General features: G+C 42.4%; 1 protein-coding gene across 1 annotated transcript in view; it reads right to left on the bottom strand.

Annotated features, from left to right (window-relative positions):
- Positions 1-22,432, bottom strand: part of grin3a (glutamate receptor, ionotropic, N-methyl-D-aspartate 3A) — a 74,360-nt gene that overhangs the window by 5,935 nt on the left and 45,993 nt on the right. Inside the window, exons 6-9 of the mRNA XM_072455224.1 lie at positions 16,911-17,026; positions 15,438-15,589; positions 6,061-6,222; positions 3,931-4,001 (exon numbers count right to left, since the gene is read on the bottom strand). Of these exons, the coding sequence (XP_072311325.1) occupies positions 3,931-4,001; positions 6,061-6,222; positions 15,438-15,589; positions 16,911-17,026 (501 nt within the window). The remainder of the gene's footprint in view (positions 1-3,930; positions 4,002-6,060; positions 6,223-15,437; positions 15,590-16,910; positions 17,027-22,432) is intronic.

Genomic DNA, 22,432 nt, shown 5'->3' with positions numbered 1-22,432 from the left:
CGTTAACCATTTAACTTCCTTCATGTTTTCAAGTAGTTTCAAGTAGTTAAAAAAAAAAAAAATCTTTGCCATTCCACATTTGGAGGACACATGGTGGCACTCCAAATCATCTTTTCTCTTCTAAGTAGTTATTGATTGAAATTCAGACTATAGCATACCTCTTCCAAACATCATTCTACAGCTCATACAGTGACAACCTCATGGTAAACTTTTATAAAGTTGTTCTTCATCTAGAGATTCGGACCACGGCAATGTCAAATTTTATAGTTATTACGATGAGAGAAAAATAATCACAGTTTGCTCATTGAGTGAGTACAGTTCGTTAACAATAAGATGGCCTGGACCTTTGACTTTTAAGATAAGATAAGATAAGATAATCCTTTAATATCCACACAAGGGGAAATTTCGTTGTTACGCAGTAGAACAGGAGGAAAGGACAGATTATAGGAAGTTTCAAAAAAATAAAAAAAACACACTCTTAATAGAACTCTTGGGAACTCTTGGGAAATAAAATAAAATAGATAAATAAAAAAATAAAAAGATAAAGATAAAGATAAAGATAATAATAATAATAATAATAATAATAATACTAATAAAATAATGATAATAAAATAAAATAAAGTAAAAATAGCTAGCACAAGACTAGGTAATATGTAATACTATTAGCAGTTAAGTAAACAGAATAAAAACAAAATAGAACACTCTTATTTACAAGTATTGCACACGGTTACATCAGTATTGCACATGAATATGATGGTATTGCACATGGTTACATCAGTATTGCACATGTTCAGGGCTAGCAGTGTTTGTTATAAAGTCTGACAGCAGCAGGAAGGAAAGACCTGCGAAACCTTTCCTTTCAGAATTGGACAACATTTTAGACAAGGATGACTCTATTTAGACTTAATTTTCAATGACTTGGACTTTAGTCTTGACTTAGACTTGACTTGGACATGACCCTCACTCGTCGTTGATTCTGAAGGCTGAATAGTCTTCACTTCCTGCTAAGCATTTGCTGGTGTGAAACTGTAATATAGTCCTATATCATTTCGCAAAAGTGGCTGAATGAAAGAATATAATTGCACAGGAGCAGCTAATTCTTTCTCATTACCCGAGGCACTCCTCACATTGCAAATGATTCCATGTGTTTAATCCCCCTTCTTAGTGTTCACCTGAGTGTCCCCTAAATGGCACCACGGCAATAACCACTTCTGTGCGGACGCTGATATGGAAGAGAGCCGTGAGACTTTCTGTTCAAATGTTCCAGGTCCCTCAGATCTAACCTCACTCTAAATGCATTCAATAGCAGCAATGATTTCAGCACTTTGACAGCACCGCGATTCCCATTTCAGATGGATCAGATTACAGAGCTCTCCCAAAGCTGCATCTCACTGACCAGATGGAGAGCCAGGATAGGAGTGAAATCACATGAAAAAATGCCCGTTCTGATGAAAAATCTTCAATAACACAAACAACTATAAATCATTATAATACATTATTACTACAGCACAGTCTTTAAATACTAGCAGTTGATTGTTAATCATAATAAGGTGCAATGTATTCTTTTTTAACTAAATCCATCCTTTAAGCAAGATTCTTATAAGAAATGTCTGTACTATTAAATGTAAACAGTTTTTATTTGTTCTTTAAATAATGACACTGTGGGCAACACATTTTTGTATGTACAAACTTGCAAATATTTGGATGAAGCTGGAAGTTGCAGCAGCCCAAGTGTAAAACTGTGGGAAGTATATGTGGAACCACTAGAATGTATGTACATGCGATATGTCATCATCAAGACCTGGATTCATTACTTTGAGAGGAGCTTTGTGCAAAGATCCTAGTTCATGACCCGAGGTGGGTAGAGTAGCCAAAATGTCTTGCTCGAGTAAGAGTAAGGTTACTCGAAAAAATAATATTATTAAAAGTAGTAGTCCAATAAAACACTCAAATATGAGTACAATCGTATTTGAGGTAACTCAAAAAAGAGTGACTGTTTGGACATAATATTGGATTTATAATTTTTCCTGAGTGGGCCCAGCCTGTCCGTCTGAAGAAGTTGGATCTCTCCTTCACTGTGGAACTCCTCCAGGTCTCTACTTTTTCCCAAAGTGGTTTGGTAGTTTTTCCTGGCTGAGAAGGAGGGTCTAAGGACAGGGGACCCTTGGACATTTGTCTAAGGACAAGGGACCCTGGGACATTTGTCTAAGGACAAGGGACCCTGGGACATTGCCAAGTCCCTATGAACATTGATCAATCTGCTTTTTCACTGTCACCCCTCGAGGCAACTGCTGTTTTGGGCGTTAAAATAAATTGAATTGAATTGAATTGAACCACCGCTGCATTTAACATCAGACAGATGATTTTACAGCACATCTGCACCACTCACATCACCACACTGACCAGATGCATATCCTCCATAAAACCCAAAATGTCTGCATGATTTTACATCTTATCTTGTGAAAGTGGCTGACGCTGATCTGGACAAAGCGAGACAGAAGAGGGTGTAGCCGACCAAAAATAAGGCGCTGGGATTGACTTTCTGGCCTCTCACTGAGCGAGACAATGCGCGGATGACGGCAGGAGAGATACAGTAATCCCATCCATTTGCCTCCGATGATAATAAGCTTCTTGCACACAGACCATTCTATTTAGTTTCTGATTAGCTGCGAGTGCCTTAGTCGACTCTTGGAGTTAATTGGTGTCACTTACTGTCTGACAACTTATCAAGCTGCATGGGCAAAAATGACAACTTCCCTTTTAAATGGTTTTGTCGGCTTGGGCGACGTAACTTTTTATGACAAAAAATGTGATTAGTGTGAACTTCTGTGACTGCAGCAATTTTGATGAATTGCAAACTCAAAATTTCATTAATATTAAAAGGAGTTAATTACATTCAAAGTGGTGGGAAAAAAGGATGTGAATAGTTTATTTGGCAACTCACATCAAGCAGGAACTCCCAGTTTGACTTTTAATTTCATTCAGTAATATCTACCTATGGGAATCTATTACAGGTAAACAAGCCATTACTGATTTAAAGTTTATTCACGAGGACCAACTCACATACGTAAATATACTGATTCATCTTAAAGTCCAGGCATCACATCAAAATAGCAATAACTGAAAAGAGATATCAATAATGAGTCATAAAACAAGGCCCAGTAAATATATATAACAAATGTACTATATAGTGACTTGTAGAGACCCTTCCAAGAGCGACGTGTTATAATGTTATAATACTCGCATGTGGTCAGTCGCCAGAACAGCCTTGTCTTTTCGTTGTTTGTGATGTTTGGTGGCTAACGCTAACTTCCCCTTGAAAAGGTATCAGAGCCTGTATGGAACAGTACTTTAGAACTCAATTGTTAGACAAACGCTCATGAATCAACATAAAAAAACAAAGAGCTAGCCCACATTAACATCCCTGAGGAAAACCACAGCACCCACCAAGGCTCTATCAGATACTCCACGTTGCCCCGTAAACATTGTGCCACATAATAACGTTAAATAACTCTCATTAAATATGGAGAATATCCTCAAGGATAAATTATGCATCAGCCTTGGACTTGGACTTAGGCACAACTCTTATCTCGCACGTGATATATTATATGCACTGACCACAATGCATTTCGGGACATTTCTGAGTAACATACCGTATAGTTCTCATACATAATTGTAAATTACCAAGTCTCACCACTGTTGGGACAGCTGTTTCCTGATCATACATAGTAATACACGGAGAAACTGTTGGGTAAGCGTTCCATTATACAACATGCTAAAGGGTTTTAAGGCTAAGGCTAAATCTCATGTGAAACTGAATACTCTAATATGTCGTACATAATTAAATATGTTCGGTTACTGAACAGTACTGAGAATAATTTTTCTCTCACATGATTTTTAGCTGATGTAGGATTCTTAAGTAGGACATACCTTTTCTCTGGTTTGGTAACAGTTTGTAGTTTGTCTTCCGTAAAGACTGTGTTCAGAGCGCGGTGTAATCTCTGCAAAACATAACAAAAAGGTTAATGTTAATGTTTTCACAATGGATGAAACAATGGATTTATTTAGTTACAGGTGCCGTGACTGATTTTTGAAATGTGAAAAAACTAAACTAGTTTAACTTTTTGTGGCGGTCCAAAGTTTCATGACACATTCTTACCGTTCTAATTATTCACCACAATGAGTTTATAAGTACTTTTCACATCGTTCAGAGGCCAAAGCTAGTTTCGCTGTAACAATAATGCTAACAATAAGTAGCATGCTTCTTCACAGTTTATGGATAATAAAATACAGTGTTGTGCGATCAGGACAATCAAGGCAATCAGTGATTGGCCAATAAAATAAGAAATTACCGTGAGTCACAACTATATATAAATTGTTCTAAAATGTATTCAAATAATGTGCAATTCATGTGCAATTACTGTCGTGATCACATGCAATGGTATTTATTTATTTATTTTATCTTTATTATTTTTCCCCTCCATCCCTTGTTGGGAAATGGGAGGTTTTGTCTATAGGAGTTTTTTTTTTATAAGAGATCTTCTATTGAGAGTGTTTTTCAAACTTCCTATAAGTGATCTGTTCTTTTCCTCTGTATCTACCTCTGTATCTTCCTGCGTTGCAACAATGAAATTTCCCCATGTGTGGACAATAAAGGATTATCTTATCTTATCTTAAGCCCTTTTTCCCCTCACTTCTGCTGCTGAAGCGTGGCTGAAGTCATGGTGTGTTTTTTACTGGTCGCTACAGGCTGCTGGGCATTACTGCGCGGGAAGCTTGGTTCTTCTTCTCCCACAGCCGCTCAGTCTATGGCCGTGTTCAGAGCTACGTTCATGCTCCGCTCTCTAAAATGAGCTTGTAGAACCAGACCAGAGAGCAGCTTCTTTTATAGGACCACACAGCCTCAAACCCGTGGCTCTATGCTCAAACCACGCTGAATAAACATGTGTAAGAATCAAGGATGTTTGAGACACTTGTTAAAGTCTTTGTTTGTAGCAAAGACTCTGTTCATGTTTCCAATGATTAGATCTTAGTTAGAAAAACAGATTTTACAACATAGTAAGTAAGCACCATAATAAGAGTTTAGCTCAGTAGGAAAGGCTGAGACATGAAAGGGGGGACTTGGGTTCAAAGCCCGTTTTTCTTCTTTTTCTTTTAACTTTTCTATTATCCACTAAATATTGATGAACCCAAGGCACTGTTCTGCTTGCCCCGCAGCCCACTGATAAAAACACTCTAGATTAGACACAGACAGCACACAGCAGCCTCATTTTGACCCCAATAGCTGCTTTTCCTTTATATAGTATACTGGAGTTTTCAATTTATCATAGAAAAAAACAACAACAACTACAGCTTCTTTAAGCTGTTTCATAAACTGTACGATCTATAAGGCCCACTTCACATATAGGTTGGTGGTTGAATCCCCATTCTGGCCACTGCATACTGTTCTTGAATAAGTCACTTTACCTGTCTATTCCTGTCCAGAAAGTTTAAAAGTGTCTGTGTGGTCTCTCAGTCATCCAGGGAACATAGTGAATGTGGAATTTTGTCAAAAGATTTAACTTTTGTCATTCGTTTCATGGTATTTTTGAGCAACACAAAATATTTAACCAAATTTCTACATATTTGTGTTTATTGCCATACTATAAAAGTTCCAGGCATCACCACCAGGAAAGTGTCATAGTTTACCTTAGAAGTCCTACTAGAGTATTGGTTCAGGCACATTGTAATCCAGTAGATGGAGTTTGACTTTATGAGCACAAGGCAATAGGTGGAATCACCCATAATATCTCACTGAAACTACTAGTTTGGAAAGAAGATTGTTAAATGCACCCGTGTTTTAGTCAGTAAGCTGTAATGAACACATGGACAAGTACATTGATACTAAAGTGTTTTCAACCCTTATGTCTTTCAGCTCGCTATAACACAAAATAGTCCACAGCATGTTGTTGTGAGCAAACAATAATACAAAAAAAACATCTGCCAACCCAAAGTGAAAAGGAGAAATAAATGCTCCAACAGTCTGAGACCATTCTCCAGTGCATGTGTCAGGCTCCATACCTGACTGGTGTGGAGCCAGTACTTGAAGCGTGGCTCCTTGACTCGAGGGATGACCAGCTTGAAGACAATGTGCTCTGCTACCGTGGTGATGAGAGATAAGGCCACGCCCACACAGAGCATCACGAACAGGCCCGAGAAGTGCTTTATCCCCATCTGCAGCGTCTGGACACAACAAATATAACATCACACAACATTTTATGATTTACACCTTAAGATTGTGGTATTTAGTTAAAGCACTTTGTTTCCCTGATGAAAATATGATTTATACTGTATTTATGTGCAGTAAAAACAACCTTATCTGAATAAATGCTAGATAGATAAGTTTAATGCCATACTGTGGAACATTTCAAGTCAAGCACTAACATGACAAGCAGGTGGTGAGAAAAGCTACTTAGTGCATCAAATATCAGCATAAAAAATACTAAATGACAATAAATACATCTGCAGACAAGGAGGCTGCATTCTTATGATCGCACTTAGACGCCCCACAACCAGAAGCCCCTTTTGTGGTTAGTGATTCTCATGCCTCAGCAATCTGTCTAATTGAATGATTACTTTGTAGATTTAAACCCATTGCTACAAGGCGTTTTTCATTAAATAATAATAATCTATCTACAATATTAACCGAAAATTTTGAAATGGGTGGTTGTGGATAAACACAATATTTAATGTCAATCTACTGCTACCTTCATTTTCTAAATAAACAAAACAAGTATTGCTGTGGGGATTTGGGGGGAAATGTTCACTTTGCAGTTAAGTTCGTCGCGTTGTTCAACACTAACTTGCGCTGCAAGTTAGTGTTGACAAAATAGTATTTTTTTTGGACAAAATAGTTTATTTTTTTGGCCAAAATATTATTTTACAATTAGTGTAAAGTTAGGATTAGGTTGAGGGTTAGTTTAGAGTTTTGGAATCCCACACTTCAACAAAATGCTCATAACATCCAGGTCTGAAAAAAGCTTGCATATAAATGCTGCACAGACAGCTGTTCGGCTCTGTTGCCACTATGTATAGAATAGTCTTGAAAGGTGAATTATTTCTTACTTCAAAGGTGCAATTTGAAAGTAACTTTTCCGATGAGGGTTCTGCTACTTGTTGGTCTCAATGAAAATATTACAACTGTTGTGTTCCACAGTATGACTTTAAATTATTAGATTTTAGATGCTTTTATTGCTAAAATGATATGCATTATTTCTGTTAGCTTGCCTTTCCACAGATCTGACCTGGTTACCTGTTGGTGTCACATGCTTGTCTCCATGGAGATAGATACCCTATGCTTACAGAATGCATATAATACTGTGAAACTTTATTAATCACAAGTGAAATTACTTTCACAGTAACACATACATTAAACTATAATAACTAAGATACCAAAAAAGAGAGAAATTATAATGACATTCTAAATAATTAAACCTTCCAGGGAAGCAATAATAGCAGGTGGTGAACCCTCCACCAGAAAGATTACACAGTACACCTCTTAAAGTAATTAATGATTAGAGCAGTTTTAAGATTATCTCGTACTATCTAATTACTCAGTGCTCACTAATCTTGTGATGGATCATTTCTCATCTTAATTTAATTCTTTCTCTTACCAGTCTATTAACGCTTCCAATTAGAAATGCATCGTCAGGCCATATAATATATTATAATATAAACTATCACAATCATATGATCACTTGTTGCTTCTTTTCTATATATCTCAGTGTATTTTCGTAGGATTTTCCAATATAGAATTTAAATGTTGAAAAGTCCTGACTCATGTGTTGGTATCGCACAAACGAGTATGAACTATAAAATCAACCACAAAAATGCAGAAATATCACCTAAATCCTTATTTGAAAGAGTAATGTGAGTTAGTCTATTCATTTTTTGCTTTTTGTGGCCTTTTAAAAAAGTACTCAATGTTCAAATTTTGCATAAATGTTCATAACAACAATTGCAATATTCCATCCATCCATCCATCTTCTGCCGCTTTATCCGGGGCCGGGTCACGGGGGCAGCAGTCTGAGCAGGGACTCCCAGACTTCCTTCTCCCCAGACACTTCCTCTAACTCCTCCGGGGGATCCCGAGGCGTTCCCAGGCCAGCCGAGAGACATAGTCTCTCCAGCGTGTCCTGGGTCTTCCCCGGGGCCTCTTCCCGGTGGGACATGGCTGAAACACCTTCCGAGGGAGGCACCCAGGAGGCATCCGGAACAGGTGAGGAGCTTGGCCACTCCCCCCGTGTGGCCGAGCTCCTCACCTTATCTCTAAGGGAGCGCCCAGCCACACGGTGGAGGAAACTCATTTCGACCGCTTGTATCCGCGATCTTGTTCTTTCGGTCACTACCCAAAGCTCATGACCATAGGTGAGGGTAGGAACGTAGACCGACCGGTAAATAGAGAGCTTTGCCTTTCGGCTCAGCTCCCTCTTCACCACAACGGTCCGATGCAGCGACTGCATCACTGCAGCCGCTGCACCGATCCGCCTGTCGATCTCACGCTCCATCCTTCCCTCACTCATGAACAAGACCCCGAGATACTTGAACTCCTCCACTTGGGGCAAGGACACCCCACCCACCTGGAGAGGGCAAGCCACCTTTTTCCGGTCGAGAACCATGGCCTCGGATTTGGAGGTGCTGATTCTCATCCCAGCCGCTTCACACTCGGCTGCAAACCGTCCCGGTGCATGTTGCAGGTCCGGGTTTGATGGAGCCATCAGGACAACATCGTCTGCAAACAGCAGAGATGAGATCCTGTGGTCCCCAAACCGGACACCCTCCGACCCCTGACTGCACCTAGAAATTCTGTCCATAAAAATTATGAACAGAACCGGTGACAAAGGGCAGCCCTGGCGGAGTCCAACATGCACTGGGAACAGGTCTGACTTACTGCCGGCAATGCGAACACAGCTCCTGCTCCGGTCATACAGGGACCGGACAGCCCTGAGCAAAGGGCCCCGGACCCCGTACTCCAGGAGCACCCCCCAAAGGACACCCCGAGGGACACGGTCGAAAGCCTTCTCTAGATCCACAAAGCACATGTGGACTGGTTGGGCAAACTCCCAGGAACCCTCGAGCACCCGATGGAGGGTATAGAGCTGGTCCAGTGTTCCACGACCGGGACGAAAACCACTCTGCTCCTCCTGAATCCGAGGTTCGACTAACGGTCGGATTCTCCTCTCCAGTACCTTGGAATAGACCTTACCCGGGAGGCTGAGGAGTGTGATCCCTCTGTAGTTGGAACACACCCTCCGGTCCCCCTTCTTGAACAGAGGGACCACCACCCCGGTCTGCCAGTCCAGAGGCATGGTCCCCGAACGCCACGCGATGTTGCAGAGACGTGTCAACCAAGACAGTCCTACAACATCCAGATACTTTAGGTACTCAGGGCGGATCTCATCCACCCCCGGAGCCCTGCCACCGAGGAGTTTGCGAACAACCTCAGTGACTTCAGCTTGGGTGATGGATGAGCCAGCCTCCGAGTCCCCGGTCTCTACTTCCTCTTCGGAAGACGTGACTGAGGGATTAAGGAGATCCTCAAAGTATTCCTTCCACCGTCCGACGACATCCCCAGTCGAGGTCAGCAGGCCTCCACCCGCACCGTAAACGGTGTTGGTGAGACACTGATTCCCCCTCCTGAGGCGCCGGACGGTTTGCCAGAATTTCTTTGGTGCCGACCGATAGTCCTCCTCCATGGCCTCCCCGAACTCCTCCCAGGCCCGGGTTTTTGCCTCTGCGACAGCACGAGCCGCGGCTCGCTTGGCCTGCCAATACCCGTCGATAACCTCCGGAGACCCACAAGCCAGAGTGGCCTGATAGGCCTCCTTCTTCAGTCTGACGGCATCCCTTACTTCCGGTGTCCACCACCGGGTTCGGGGGTTGCCGCCACGACAGGCACCGGAGACCTTGCGACCACAACTCCGAGCAGCCGGATCAACAATGGAGGCGGAGAACATGGTCCACTCGGACTCAATGTCCCCAACCTCCCCCGGGACATGGGAGAAGCTCTCCCGGAGGTGCGAGTTGAATACCCTACTGACAGAGGGCTCCACTAGACGTTCCCAACAGACCCTCACAATGCGCTTGGGTCTGCCAAGTCTGTCCGGCCTCCTCCTCCGCCAGCGGATCCAACTCACCACCAGGTGGTGATCGGTTGACAACTCTGCCCCTCTCTTCACCCGAGTGTCCAAGATACGCGGCCGGAGGTCTGATGACACGACAACAAAGTCGATCATCAGACCTCCGGCCTAGGGTGTCCTGGTGCCACGTGCACTGATGGACACCCTTGTGCTTGAACATGGTGTTCGTTATGGACAATCCGTGGCTAGCACAGAAGTCCAATAACTGAACACCGCTCGGGTTCAGATCGGGGAAGCCGTTCTTCCCGATCACCCCTCTCCAGGTGTCACTGTCATTGCCCACGTGGGCGTTGAAGTCCCCCAGTAGAACAACGGAGTCCCCGGTCGGTGCACTGTCCAGTACCCCTCCCAAGGACTCCAAGAAGGCCGGGTACTCTGCACTGCTGTTCGGCCCGTAGGCCGCCACAACAGTGAGAGACCTGTCCCCCACCCGAAGGCGGAGGGACGCGACCCTCTCGTTCACCGGGGTAAACTCCAACACGTGGCGGCTGAGCTGAGGGGCTATCAGCAAGCCCACACCAGCCCGCCGCCTCTCCCCGCGGGCAACACCAGAGAAGTGGAGCGTCCAGCCCCTCTCGAGGAGATGGTTCCAGAGCCCAAACTGTGCATGGAGGTGAGGCCGACTATATCTAGTCGGTATCGCTCAACCTCCCGCACAAGCTCAGGCTCTTTCCCCCCCAGCGAGGTGACATTCCTTGTCCCCAGAGGCCCCTGCCGTCGACTGCCGCCCAGATCAGGCCCCTTATGGATCCTCCTGCGGGTGGTGGGCCCACGGGAGGGCGGCCCCACGTCGCTCTTTCGGGCTGTGCCCGGCCGGGCCCCGTGGGGTAAGATCCGGCCACCAGGTGCTCGCCATGGAGCACCCATCCCAGGCCTGGCTCCAGGATGGGGCCCCGGTGACGCCGATCCGGGCGACGTAAACTGCCTTGTTCGTGTTGTCATCATAGAGGGCTTCTGAACCGATCTTTGTCTGACCCGTCACCTAGGACCTGTTTGCCTTGGAGACCCTACCAGGGGCTTGAAGCCCCCGACAACATAGCTCCCGGGATCATTCGGGCACTCAAACCCCTCCACCACGTTAAGGTGTCGGTTCGAGGAGAGGCAATTGCAATATTATTTCATGATATTTCTCCCATCTCTAAGTTGAGAGCACTTTGCATTTGATCATCTCTGAGTAACCTTGTTTGCATGTCATACCTCATTTCTATGTTGCCTGGTCTCCCTGGTAACACTGTCAGCTCTGTTTAGAAGTCAGTTGAATGGAAATGAAAAAGTCAGCTCCCAAACGCTGTGCAAGTGGGGACACTGTATTTTTAATCTAAAACTAGCATATTCATTAGATTTTATTCTCTTTTTGGAAAATGTGTGTAATTATCAGGTACATCAGTTATTTAAAATTGAATTAGCTTTCCCCCAGTATTATTTACATCAGTGGAAGCCGGACCACCATGTTCTTCACACACAGAGGTCATACAACCCAAGCCATTGTGCCCACAACAAATCAGATCATTTAGTGTGATAATAATCCTTTACTTTGTATTTAAGTCTAACCATTCAGCATCAGAGGTGGACAGAGGTGCCAACAATTTTGAGTACCTGTACAGAAAAAAATATTACGTAGGTCTAAGTAAAAATAAAAACACACAATTATAAGGGTGAATCTATTATTACATATAATAATAGAACAAGTTCCATTCAGATTTTTGATGTGGAGTCTGAATCATTTGAATAATTATAAGTAAGTACAGAGCCATGGGTGGGGCTAGGGGGAGGTGAATTTTCTCAGCACGAAATCCTTGAATACAGGATTACTCAAAAATGACTGAATCAAAAATACTGAGTAAAATAATGACGATAAAACATTGTTAAATAAAAGTCAATTTTACACAGTATGTCCCTTTAAGAAACGAAAAAATACATAATTTTCTTTTTACATATAGCTTTTAACTTAAGTAAAACATACCGTAATGTGAGCAAAGTAATTTTCAATCTGAAGGGACAGGACTGGTGCGAGGAGTGTTACATGAAACTAAACCACTGCACAAAAGACAACAACAAAAAAGGCACTAAAATTCTGGTTATAACTCCTCCATCAGGACATTGCTAATTTAGCTCAGGATTCATTTGTAGAGTCCAGTCCCTTCAGATTGTAAATAAAATATTCAAATGTCTCTCAATGTGATGTTTTTCTACCACTACTTGTGATCCAGACACTACATCGAAACACAAGCGGGAACACATCCTTTTGTAGCTCATTCACAAATTGACAATCTTCCCATTTTCCAAGATTTTGATCCCACTTATCTCATTTCCATAATTCCAAACGGGAGGGGAACACTTCAAAGTTGGAATCATTTATCCTTTGATCACAATTTATTTCTTGGTTATGTTTCACTTGGCCCTTTTAATGTTGGCTAATTGAATAATATTTCTTTTATTGGTATTGATTTTTCTTTATTGGATGAGATGATTCAGATCGCAGGGTGCAGAGTGGTTGCCAGGTTGGGCTTGGCTGCCTCACGTGGGCCAATCCATCAGCGTTTTCATCTTTCCACAGAGGCGCGGCCCACTGCTGGGGCTGTTGCATTTATCTGAATAAAAGATTAGTGAATAAAATGCTGAGCAGGCCCGAACAGAGCCAACGCCTCACTAATTCATACTGTTTGAATCACATGAATTTTCCCGCTGAAGATATTCTGACTGTGCATTGTAAACCTGCCAACACACGCAGCCCTTTGATGGGGTCTCCAACAATGGAGCTAGCACCCCGTACTTTTAACGGTTTAATTAAACAATGGGTACAAAGTAAGAACTTTTGCGCCACCGGCTTGTCTTCATGGAGATGTTAAACTTATCCAACTCCTGGGGACAAGATGGAGGCACGACCTGACCAAGTTACAGGTCGAATCTGTGAAGAGGCAAGCCTGCTCACAGTAAGAATCCAAGTTTTTTTTTTTAACAATAAAGCCATGTGCAACTGAAACAAGAGATCATTCTCATACTGTGGAACACTTCAGAGCAAGCGATAACATCTCTGGACTCTTCACTTCCCCAGAAAAGTTACATAGTGCCCCCATGGAGTCTGGAGGAACTCAACTTCTAATAATACACAAGCAATCTACAGTTATGTCCAATAAAGAAATGTGCATTATTTAACTTTAACTTCATTGTGCACCATAGTGGGAATTTGTCTTTGGTTCACCATCACATGACAAACTATCAGTCTATCAAGCTTTACGGTCTATTTGTTTATTCATATTTATTTAATTGGTCGGGACAGCGTTTGTAGCCATGCCACCGCACTATTGTACATGTTTTTATGTTTGGTATGGGGAACCGATGCACCGGGGGGAAACCTACACATTATTCAAACAGTATAAAATATTTATACCACAATATGAGGTATAATAAACACATCATAACACGCTTTTCTGTTGAATTGAGTAAGTTTCGAACCTGTTTTTTGCCTTATGTTTGCTTTCTGATCAGCAAGGCCAATCAGTTGCACTTTACTTTTACTGCCAATTACAATTACTCATAGAGAGAGCACACATCTGTCATTCCACTTTATTTCCTGACCCTGTAATTGAACAGAACTCTAATAAAGTGTGACTGGTCAAACCAATAAATGATGTAACAAAAATATACATACATCTTCCAATACATGTTTTAATTTTTTCCTCCCCATGAACATCCTATTGTAGAATGAAATGTACCTGGAGCTATTCAAATGTCTGCAACAGCCAGAAGCATCTACAACCGATCCATCCATAAAACACTGCAAAACAACTCCATTGGCAAAATCTAAACAGTGCAACTTGAGCCTTTCATCTCAACTCAAACAATAGATGCTCCAGTTAATTATATGGAGATTTTAGTAATGATGCTGTCAAGCCACTTAAAAAGAACTCGTAAACCTGAGCGTAATGGCTTTCAAATTAAAGAGCCCTACGAGCAGCTTATGGGAGGCTGAAATGTCAGTGATAATAAATAGAAGGAGCCACTCAAGCGGAAGATGGTGCCCGGGCAAAGACAATGAATGAATGTGATTTTCATTTCTGTTTGATAAAGGCCATTTTGTGCAGAATTTCAAAAGCATTTCTGGGGTGTCAGAGGCATAGTTGGACTGTGAGACGTTCGGAGCAAAGGGAATTGGATAAGAACTTGGCTGCGTTATTGGATTTCAGTTGGTTACGGTTGGTAAGACCGTAACCAAAAAAGAAACAGAAAAAAATATGGGAAGGTAAGGCATACTTTCTTGTCCCTGTACAGACATTTGACCCATGGTTCAGTGCCTTTGAGGAACAGTTGGACCCATCTTCATATCTTGAGCAAATGAACCATGTTGCTCAGGGCGAGCCAGCTGGAGGATGAGTCTGCTGGTTATCACTGCGGAGGATATACTGTAGGTGACCAAGATTGGATATAAAAATGTAATTGTGCCATAACAAAGGGCGAGGAAATTACTGTAGGCTTATAAGAGATAAATTCTAAATGTAGTGACAGTAGAGGCCAATTAAGCCATAATAATCCGCAAACGACTCAAATGTGTGTATTTAAAAATATTTGTAATGAGACAAAAATGTATCATTACAAGATTCATTAAATACAACCACAAAGGAATTACATAACACGCAGCAGTATAAGGCCGTTTCAATATTTTTTGGGGAAAAACCTAAACTGTGGGACTTCTACTTTGACACATTTAATTGGAGATATTCCCATTCTAATGAGCTATAAACATTTCAAAAGGAAATGTCATGCTAATTTGATATTGAAATATAAAGAGTCAGAGTTCAAATACTCCGTTAGCACAGCAACTTTTATCTCAGCAGAACAACTGAACCTTTACCCGTGGGGCCCCCTATTGGTTTGATGGGCCCTGGGTATGCTGTGTACAGCTAGGAACACATTTGCTATAATTTGGCCTTTGTAACTGTAGGTTTAGTTTAGTTCAGTCGATTCTGAAACACACACAAGAACATACACAAAACCAAAACAGACAAACCAAACACACACTTGAAAACTGAAAGGTGATTTAGCAGTCACCTCTTGTCACACCCACATAATCGCTCTTCCAAAAAGCCATACGTTTCCTGCCAGTCTGTGCGTTTTAGCTTGACGGACCCATTTGGCAAAGACTTAGTGGCAGGCTTCACTTTGCTGAATTGACTGACATGTACAGTTTTCTTTTGATAATACATTTTTCACGGCACACTAAGCCTTCCATCGTGTTGCTTTTACATTAGCTGCTCTTACCTCGGTGACTGCAAAGCTGCGTTTTCCGCAGGGCACCACCTTGTACCATTTGTCGTGCAGCATGTCCATGAAGCCGTCTGACTTGTACTGGCTCACCAGCTCCGAGATGTTGGAGGTGAGAGGAGAGTTCTGGGGCAGGCCAATGCCATAGCCTGCCACACACAGAGGAAATGTGTTTCAACAAGTGTGCGTATGTGCGTGTGGCAGTAAAGGCAAAGTGAATACAACAGAACTACAGTGAAAAGTCCTCAAAATGTTGTAAGAAGCTGGAGCCATTCAAAAGGTCAGTGATGGGAAGAGTACAGGAAAGTAAAAGTAAAGTATGCATGAAAAATACAACTTAACGCACCATATACTAGTTATTTTTGGAAGCAATTTTGTAGAATGTTGGATCAATCTTGTATACAATATTTGTAGTAAACAGTGAAACAGGCTTGTATACTAGACTTCAATACTCGTAATAAAGTACCCAAAAATCAACTTCTGCTGTGAGTATTTGTATTTACCACCACTGCATATTCATTTGCTAATTTTCCATCCGCAGGAAAATAATGGCTAAGTTTAAATAATGTGTATGACCAGCAGAGGGCACAAGACAAGCAGCAAAATGAGGAACTTGTAAAGGACTGACATGATCTCAACAAGGCTGCAAAGTGTTTAAAAACTTTAAAAACATGGAGGAGCTTTACACCTTTTTATCACCTTTCATATAATGTCGTCAATATTCCTCAGGGATGCATAACATAGATTATTTAAAATCAATTTAGCATAACGTTAAAAATGTAGTCTTCAATAATAATGTTCTAAAGGTGATTTCATGGCTTGAATTGTTACTGCAAGATAAATAAACTTCCCTTTTGAAGCAAATAGGAAGAATGCGTAGCCAGTATAGCACAAGTATAAGCTATTATTATTGCAGTAGGCCCCAGGGCAGCTGTGGCTACACACATATCTCACCAACGAGTGTTAGTGTTGATTTGCAGAACTTTAGAGGCATAAAGGTTTGATAGAAATACATTAAATAACAATATAATAATATTTGAATGCTTTGGAAAGAAGAGTTGACCATATTCAAACTCTGCAGTAGCCAATTAAGTAACTCTGCTTTTTTAAAATCACACTCATTGATTTGCATTGTATCCCGAAAGCTTAGGGCTACATTAAGTAATTAACAGCGGCGGTGGTGGTATGCGCGGCTGTGGAGGCAAGTAATGGAAGTGTCCGCTGAGGAAATCCTTACTCGCACTGGCCGGAAGAAGCCTGTAAATGGACCGAAGATTAACGCTAAGGCCGGCGCTAAATAATCTTTTGAAAGGCAGAAGATTAAACATTGTTGCACTACTGAGACACTGATAGTTTTAAATTTAGGAGTCCGGGGACGCAGGTGGGAATTTACTGCGATTAAAAATAAATAAAGATTACGTGTAAAGTGCGCTAAGAACTTGTGCGATGGCGGATCTCAGGCGCCCTCACCTTCGATGGCAAATGGTTTCCCGACTGTTAGCGTTTTGCAGTCCGCGTCGATGGATACTTCGTAGTCTAAAAGGGCCTTGTCCATGATGAATGCGTCCAGCTTCTGTGGATCGGCCCTGGGAACGCACAGGGGACATGCAGAGTAAGTGGAAATGGTGGTAGAGTAAAATGCACAGAACAAAGTGCTGCATCGTGGCTCTAACGGTGATCTATTATACATAAATCTTAATGGTCTTTGAGATGGCGATTGTTGTATGAATAATGTGAATAATGTGAAACAGGGGAAATGTGCAAATGGCAAATAAAAGGCCTGGTCTGGTCTTATTTGACTGGATACATAAATTCACACATTCACACAAGAGATAACTTTTTGAAGATTAAACTCAACTTAGTTTCAAGGTTTGAGTCACATGTTTAGATTATTATTTTACTTTTTGTAAATCACGCTGTCTATATATCCTGTTATAAAGTAAGATTTATTTTTCGAGAGATTTTGTAGTCCTCATATAAGACTGCTGTGTGTTGTCTGCATCTTCCTATAAAGCGCTTTCATCAACTGTGCACTAGTCAGATAATGGCGGTGCGGGATTGTGATGCCCAAACTCCCCTTTGGTCTTTGTTGTGAAAGTTGTGAAATGAGCTGATAAATTCATTGTGGTAAATAATTAGTAGAATGCTGGCAATCCCTTAAGAAAGGGAGAAGCTAGTATAGATCGACACAAACAGTTAAAAATGAACTCATTTTAGTTTAGACGCTGCACCGATCCGCCTGTCGATCTCACGCTCCATCCTTCCCTCACTCGTGAACAAGACCCCGAGATACTTGAACTCCTCCACTTGGGGCAAGGACACCCCACCCACCTGGAGAGGGCAAGCCACCTTTTTCCGGTCGAGAACCATGGCCTCGGATTTGGAGGTGCTGATTCTCATCCCAGCCGCTTCACACTCGGCTGCAAACCGTCCCGGTGCATGTTGCAGGTCCGGGTTTGATGGAGCCATCAGGACAACATCGTCTGCAAACAGCAGAGATGAGATCCTGTGGTCCCCAAACCGGACACCCTCCGACCCCTGACTGCGCCTAGAAATTCTGTCCATAAAAATTATGAACAGAACCGGTGACAAAGGGCAGCCCTGGCGGAGTCCAACATGCACTGGGAACAGGTCTGACTTACTGCCGGCAATGCGAACACAGCTCCTGCTCCGGTCATACAGGGACCGGACAGCCCTGAGCAAAGGGCCCCGGACCCCGTACTCCCTGAGCACCCCCCAAAGGACACCCTGAGGGACACGGTCGAAAGCCTTCTCTAGATCCACAAAGCACATGTGGACTGGTTGGGCAAACTCCCATGAACCCTCGAGCACCCGATGGAGGGTATAGAGCTGGTCCAGTGTTCCACGACCGGGACGAAAACCACTCTGCTCCTCCTGAATCCGAGGTTCGACTATCGGAAACAGCTAGGAAACTATATTTATATTTTATGTGAATGTCATTCAAGAGATAAAGCTATGTTTTTCGTCTGAGAAATCACAGTTTCATTAGTCAATTGGTCAAAGCCCCCTCAATCATTCAAAACATGACAGGCTGACAGAGTTGCACATCAGCCAAACAAGTTTGAGTGATAGACTGACAGCAAATTTAACATAAGCAATATTCCACTTGAAATGAGACTGTAAAATGCATGCTCATTCAGTCCTATGTCTGTGGTTCGGTGGTGATTCTGTGCTGCTCTGCTTAGCCGCATTTTCAGACTTACATTTTAACATAAATTTACCTCAGCATAAAATAAACCATGAGCTTAAGTCTGGCTTCCTTGAGAATCTTAATGAGGTGCATTCAAGCACTGAATACACAGAGTAAACAAACCACTTCCCCAATCAACAGGCAAGTGTGAGCGCTGGAGCTGTTTGTGGTCATTTATCAGAAGAATAAAGAAATGAAACGCATAGAAAGATGAGTTACAATGTTTTTGTTTGTACTTGCTTTGACAGAATTGTAAACTTTGCTATTTTGTCTCGTAATATATGACCTAACTGTTGAATGATCCACCAGCCTCAGAAAAAAGCAGTGTATCCATTAGACAGGTAATTGTTTGTAACGAAATATCGTCCAATACTGGAGCCTTTACGCTGATGCCCAAATTATGCCCAAACTATGCTCCCAATCAATATATCACCCCAACAAATGTATCAGTGCATCTGGAACTCTTGCTTGGTGTGGTCTCTTCTCTCCGAGTCCAGCCTTGTCCGTGGTCTCCCCTGCACTTGGACGGGCCTCGTGCCATTAAAATGACTGTCATCCACTTTCTGCCAATTTACCGCTATTTCTCACTCCTGTCTGCAGTACAGAGGAGTGATATTAAGTCACGACGCTGCGAGCAAGGCTTTCACAAATCTAGCAGGTGGTGACAGCTCGACCCTGTCGGGACAGCCGCTGCACAAAGTCCTGCAGCAGAAACACGCTTTTTAAGTTCTTCTCAAGGATTGTGTCAAACCTCCCGGTCCCGCCTCATGTCCAAACATAGATCCTTATTATCACTAATTTAAGACGCAACGTGACAGTCCTTGGCTTTAAAACCACAGGGATCATGTTAATGTCTGTCCGATGAAAGAACTAGTATGAGATTTGCAAAACTATCAGCAATAATCCGTCTTCAAAACAATTCGTAAATGTTGGTGTGAAATATTCATATAAAAAGTAATTAGTTGGACTTGTGCAGTTGATTTGTGGAGGCATAACCTTGACTTAATTCAAGAATAAGCCCAGACGAATCTTTCATTCATCCAGGAGTGATTCGACTCTCATCCAAGAGTCATTCTCAGTTTGCAGCTGGATAAATATCAGAGTTCTCAGACTAGATCCGCAGATTGTGAAAGTCCAAATAGGACATGTTTGTGTATCGGCTATTGCAAATTAGTTGGATAGTTTCTCATAAAGTTTCTTTAAAATGTGTAAATTTTGTCTCCAACACCTTGTACTAAAGTCCTTTATTGATGGATACACTTTTCTTTTGACCAGAACATAGTTTCACTGGAGGCAGAGAAAGACTTTAACAAGCCCCTAAAGAGAACAAGATCGTTGATAGCTGAGAATTTTTAGTCCAGCACTTCCCCTAACTACAATCATTTACACAAGCTGCTGTACAAATGTCCTTGCAATTTGATGACACATTGTTTAAAGTCAGGGGAAATGTCTGCAATGGAGTCTGTATTGTCTCAGAAAAAGCCATGAGTGAATTTTTAAAAAACATCGATAACGCTGTTTGACTTTTCAACTTCTGAGTCCAACTTTTGGCTCCTATATTTGAGCAAATTTGAGCAAATATGTAGGTGTAGATTTTGAGCTCCAAGTAGTTGAAAGTATTTTCATTATAACTACTGTTCCACTGTGTAACCTTCCTGGCAAGCCACCTTTTGTCTACATGGCGATGTTGTTGCTAGTTACAAGCCAGGTCTGTGGAATGGTAAGCCCACTTTCGATAAAGACTACTGATCTTTCAACGTATTATAAACAGGTATGCAGTAGATCTTTAAAGGTGCACCATGTCACTTTTCTGGTGGGGGGGTCACCTACCTCTCCATAGTACGGCATTTAGCTAAAATCTGCACTTGTAATTGAATACATTCATTTTTTGCTGAAGAAATCCCTTGAAAAACATGCATTCAAACTGTGAGCGGGCTTGCCTTTTCATGGATCTGACATGTAACTTAGATTGGGGTAGCCTCCTGCTTGTCTCCATTGAGGTAGATAAGTTCAAAGCAACATTTGATGCAAAGCAATACTATATCCATGGAGACAAGCAGGTGGCTGACCCTCAGTGCTATAAACATAAATTCTGATTCTCTCAAATGATATACTTCCAGAACTTAAGGCTTGTATTTATTGTCTGCCAGCACCCGTTAAACTTTCCTTGTCCCCTCTGCTCTTCATGTGTCTCCTTGTACGCCATCTGGTTTCAGCTTGTAATTGTTTTCAATGCGTCCTTTTCTCTTTGAACTTTCTAATCAGCATTTTAACAGCTCAGTGAAAATCTGGCATCACCCATTCTAATGCCGTGGCACCCCTGCTTCTGAGTCTGCCACCCCTGCTTTTGAGTCTGCCACCCCTGCTTCTGAGTCTGCCACCCCTGCTTCTGAGTCTGCCACCCCAGCTTCTGAGTCTGCCACCCCTGCTTCTGAGTCTGCCACCCCTGCTTCTGAGTCTGCCACCCCAGCTTCTGAGTCTGCCACCCCTGCTTCTGAGTCTACCACCCCTGCTTCTGAGTCTGCCACCCCTGCTTCTGAGTCTGCCACCCCTGCTTCTGAGTCTGCCACCCCTGCTTCTGAGTCTGCCACCCCTGCTTCTGAGTCTGCCACCCCTGCTTCTGAGTCTGCCACCCCTGCTTCTGAGTCTACCACCCCTGCTTCTGAGTCTGCCACCCCTGCTTCTGAGTCTGCCACCCCTGCTTCTGAGTCTGCCACCCCTGCTTCTGAGTCTACCACCCCTGCTTCTGAGTCTGCCACCCCTGCTTCTGAGTCTACCACCCCAGCTTCTGAGTCTGCCACCCCTGCTTCTGAGTCTGCCACCCCTGCTTCTGAGTCTGCCACCCCTGCTTCTGAGTCTGCCACCCCTGCTTCTGAGTCTACCACCCCTGCTTCTGAGTCTGCCACCCCAGCTTCTGAGTCTGCCACCCCGCCTTCTTGCCTTAAAATATTGGGCTTATGCTCCGCGGGGTTTGCCAGAGGAAAGTCGAAGAAGATTAGGACGGCAGAGTGAAGATGAGCACTGAATGCAAACGAGCAGCGAGTGACACAAACAACAGCGGGACATTTTTGTCCGGACACAAAGCCTTGACTTATTATCCCACAGAGAGAAGCTGCTTTTCAGTTGATGACAAGAAAAGACAATTCGAAAGAGATTAAAAAGATATAGTAACTTGTTCGGGGTAGATCGGAATACTCAATGATGTTTCACACAAATGTTTGGTTGAGACAGATAAAGTCACCGTTGAGGAATGTGTCATCAAACCACAAAGAACTGAAGAACGTGTGGTCAGAGGTTAAAAGTACAAATTTAGTGTGTAATCTTCAAAAATGTTTACAAAGCAATTTCATGGCTCATTTACGCATTTTTTCATGTGATGGATGTAACTATAAGTTTGCCTGGCAGATCCATACAGTAACAGTCCTTTAACAGGCTAATCATGATTTGTTGATAACTTTATTAGAACTATACTAGAACTATACTTTTTAATAGGATTAATAGAGCATTAACAAATACTCGATTCATAAAGAACAATTACCCCTTATTAAGTAGTTACTCAGCTTGAATCATTCTTAATCGAGTACCGGTATTTGTTCATCGTGATGGGGAGGAAAAGTGTAGATGCAAATACAACACTTCATTCAATGTTCAACAAATGGGCACAGCACCAAACTTAAAGTGCATATACTGTAAAGTACATTCTAATTATCATTTTCTTTGGTGAGATGGCATATGTGGTAAATATTTATCATAGTTTTCAAGTCAAATGACAATTTGTGGG

This window comes from Eucyclogobius newberryi, unplaced genomic scaffold (genome assembly GCF_026437365.1).
Source record: "Eucyclogobius newberryi isolate DKJ021-1_F unplaced genomic scaffold, fEucNew1.0.hap1 SCAF_2, whole genome shotgun sequence".
In the NCBI taxonomy this organism is placed as follows: domain Eukaryota; kingdom Metazoa; phylum Chordata; class Actinopteri; order Gobiiformes; family Gobiidae; genus Eucyclogobius; species Eucyclogobius newberryi.
Note: the sequence above shows the minus strand (reverse complement) of the source record. Positions and strands in the feature narration are given on the sequence as shown.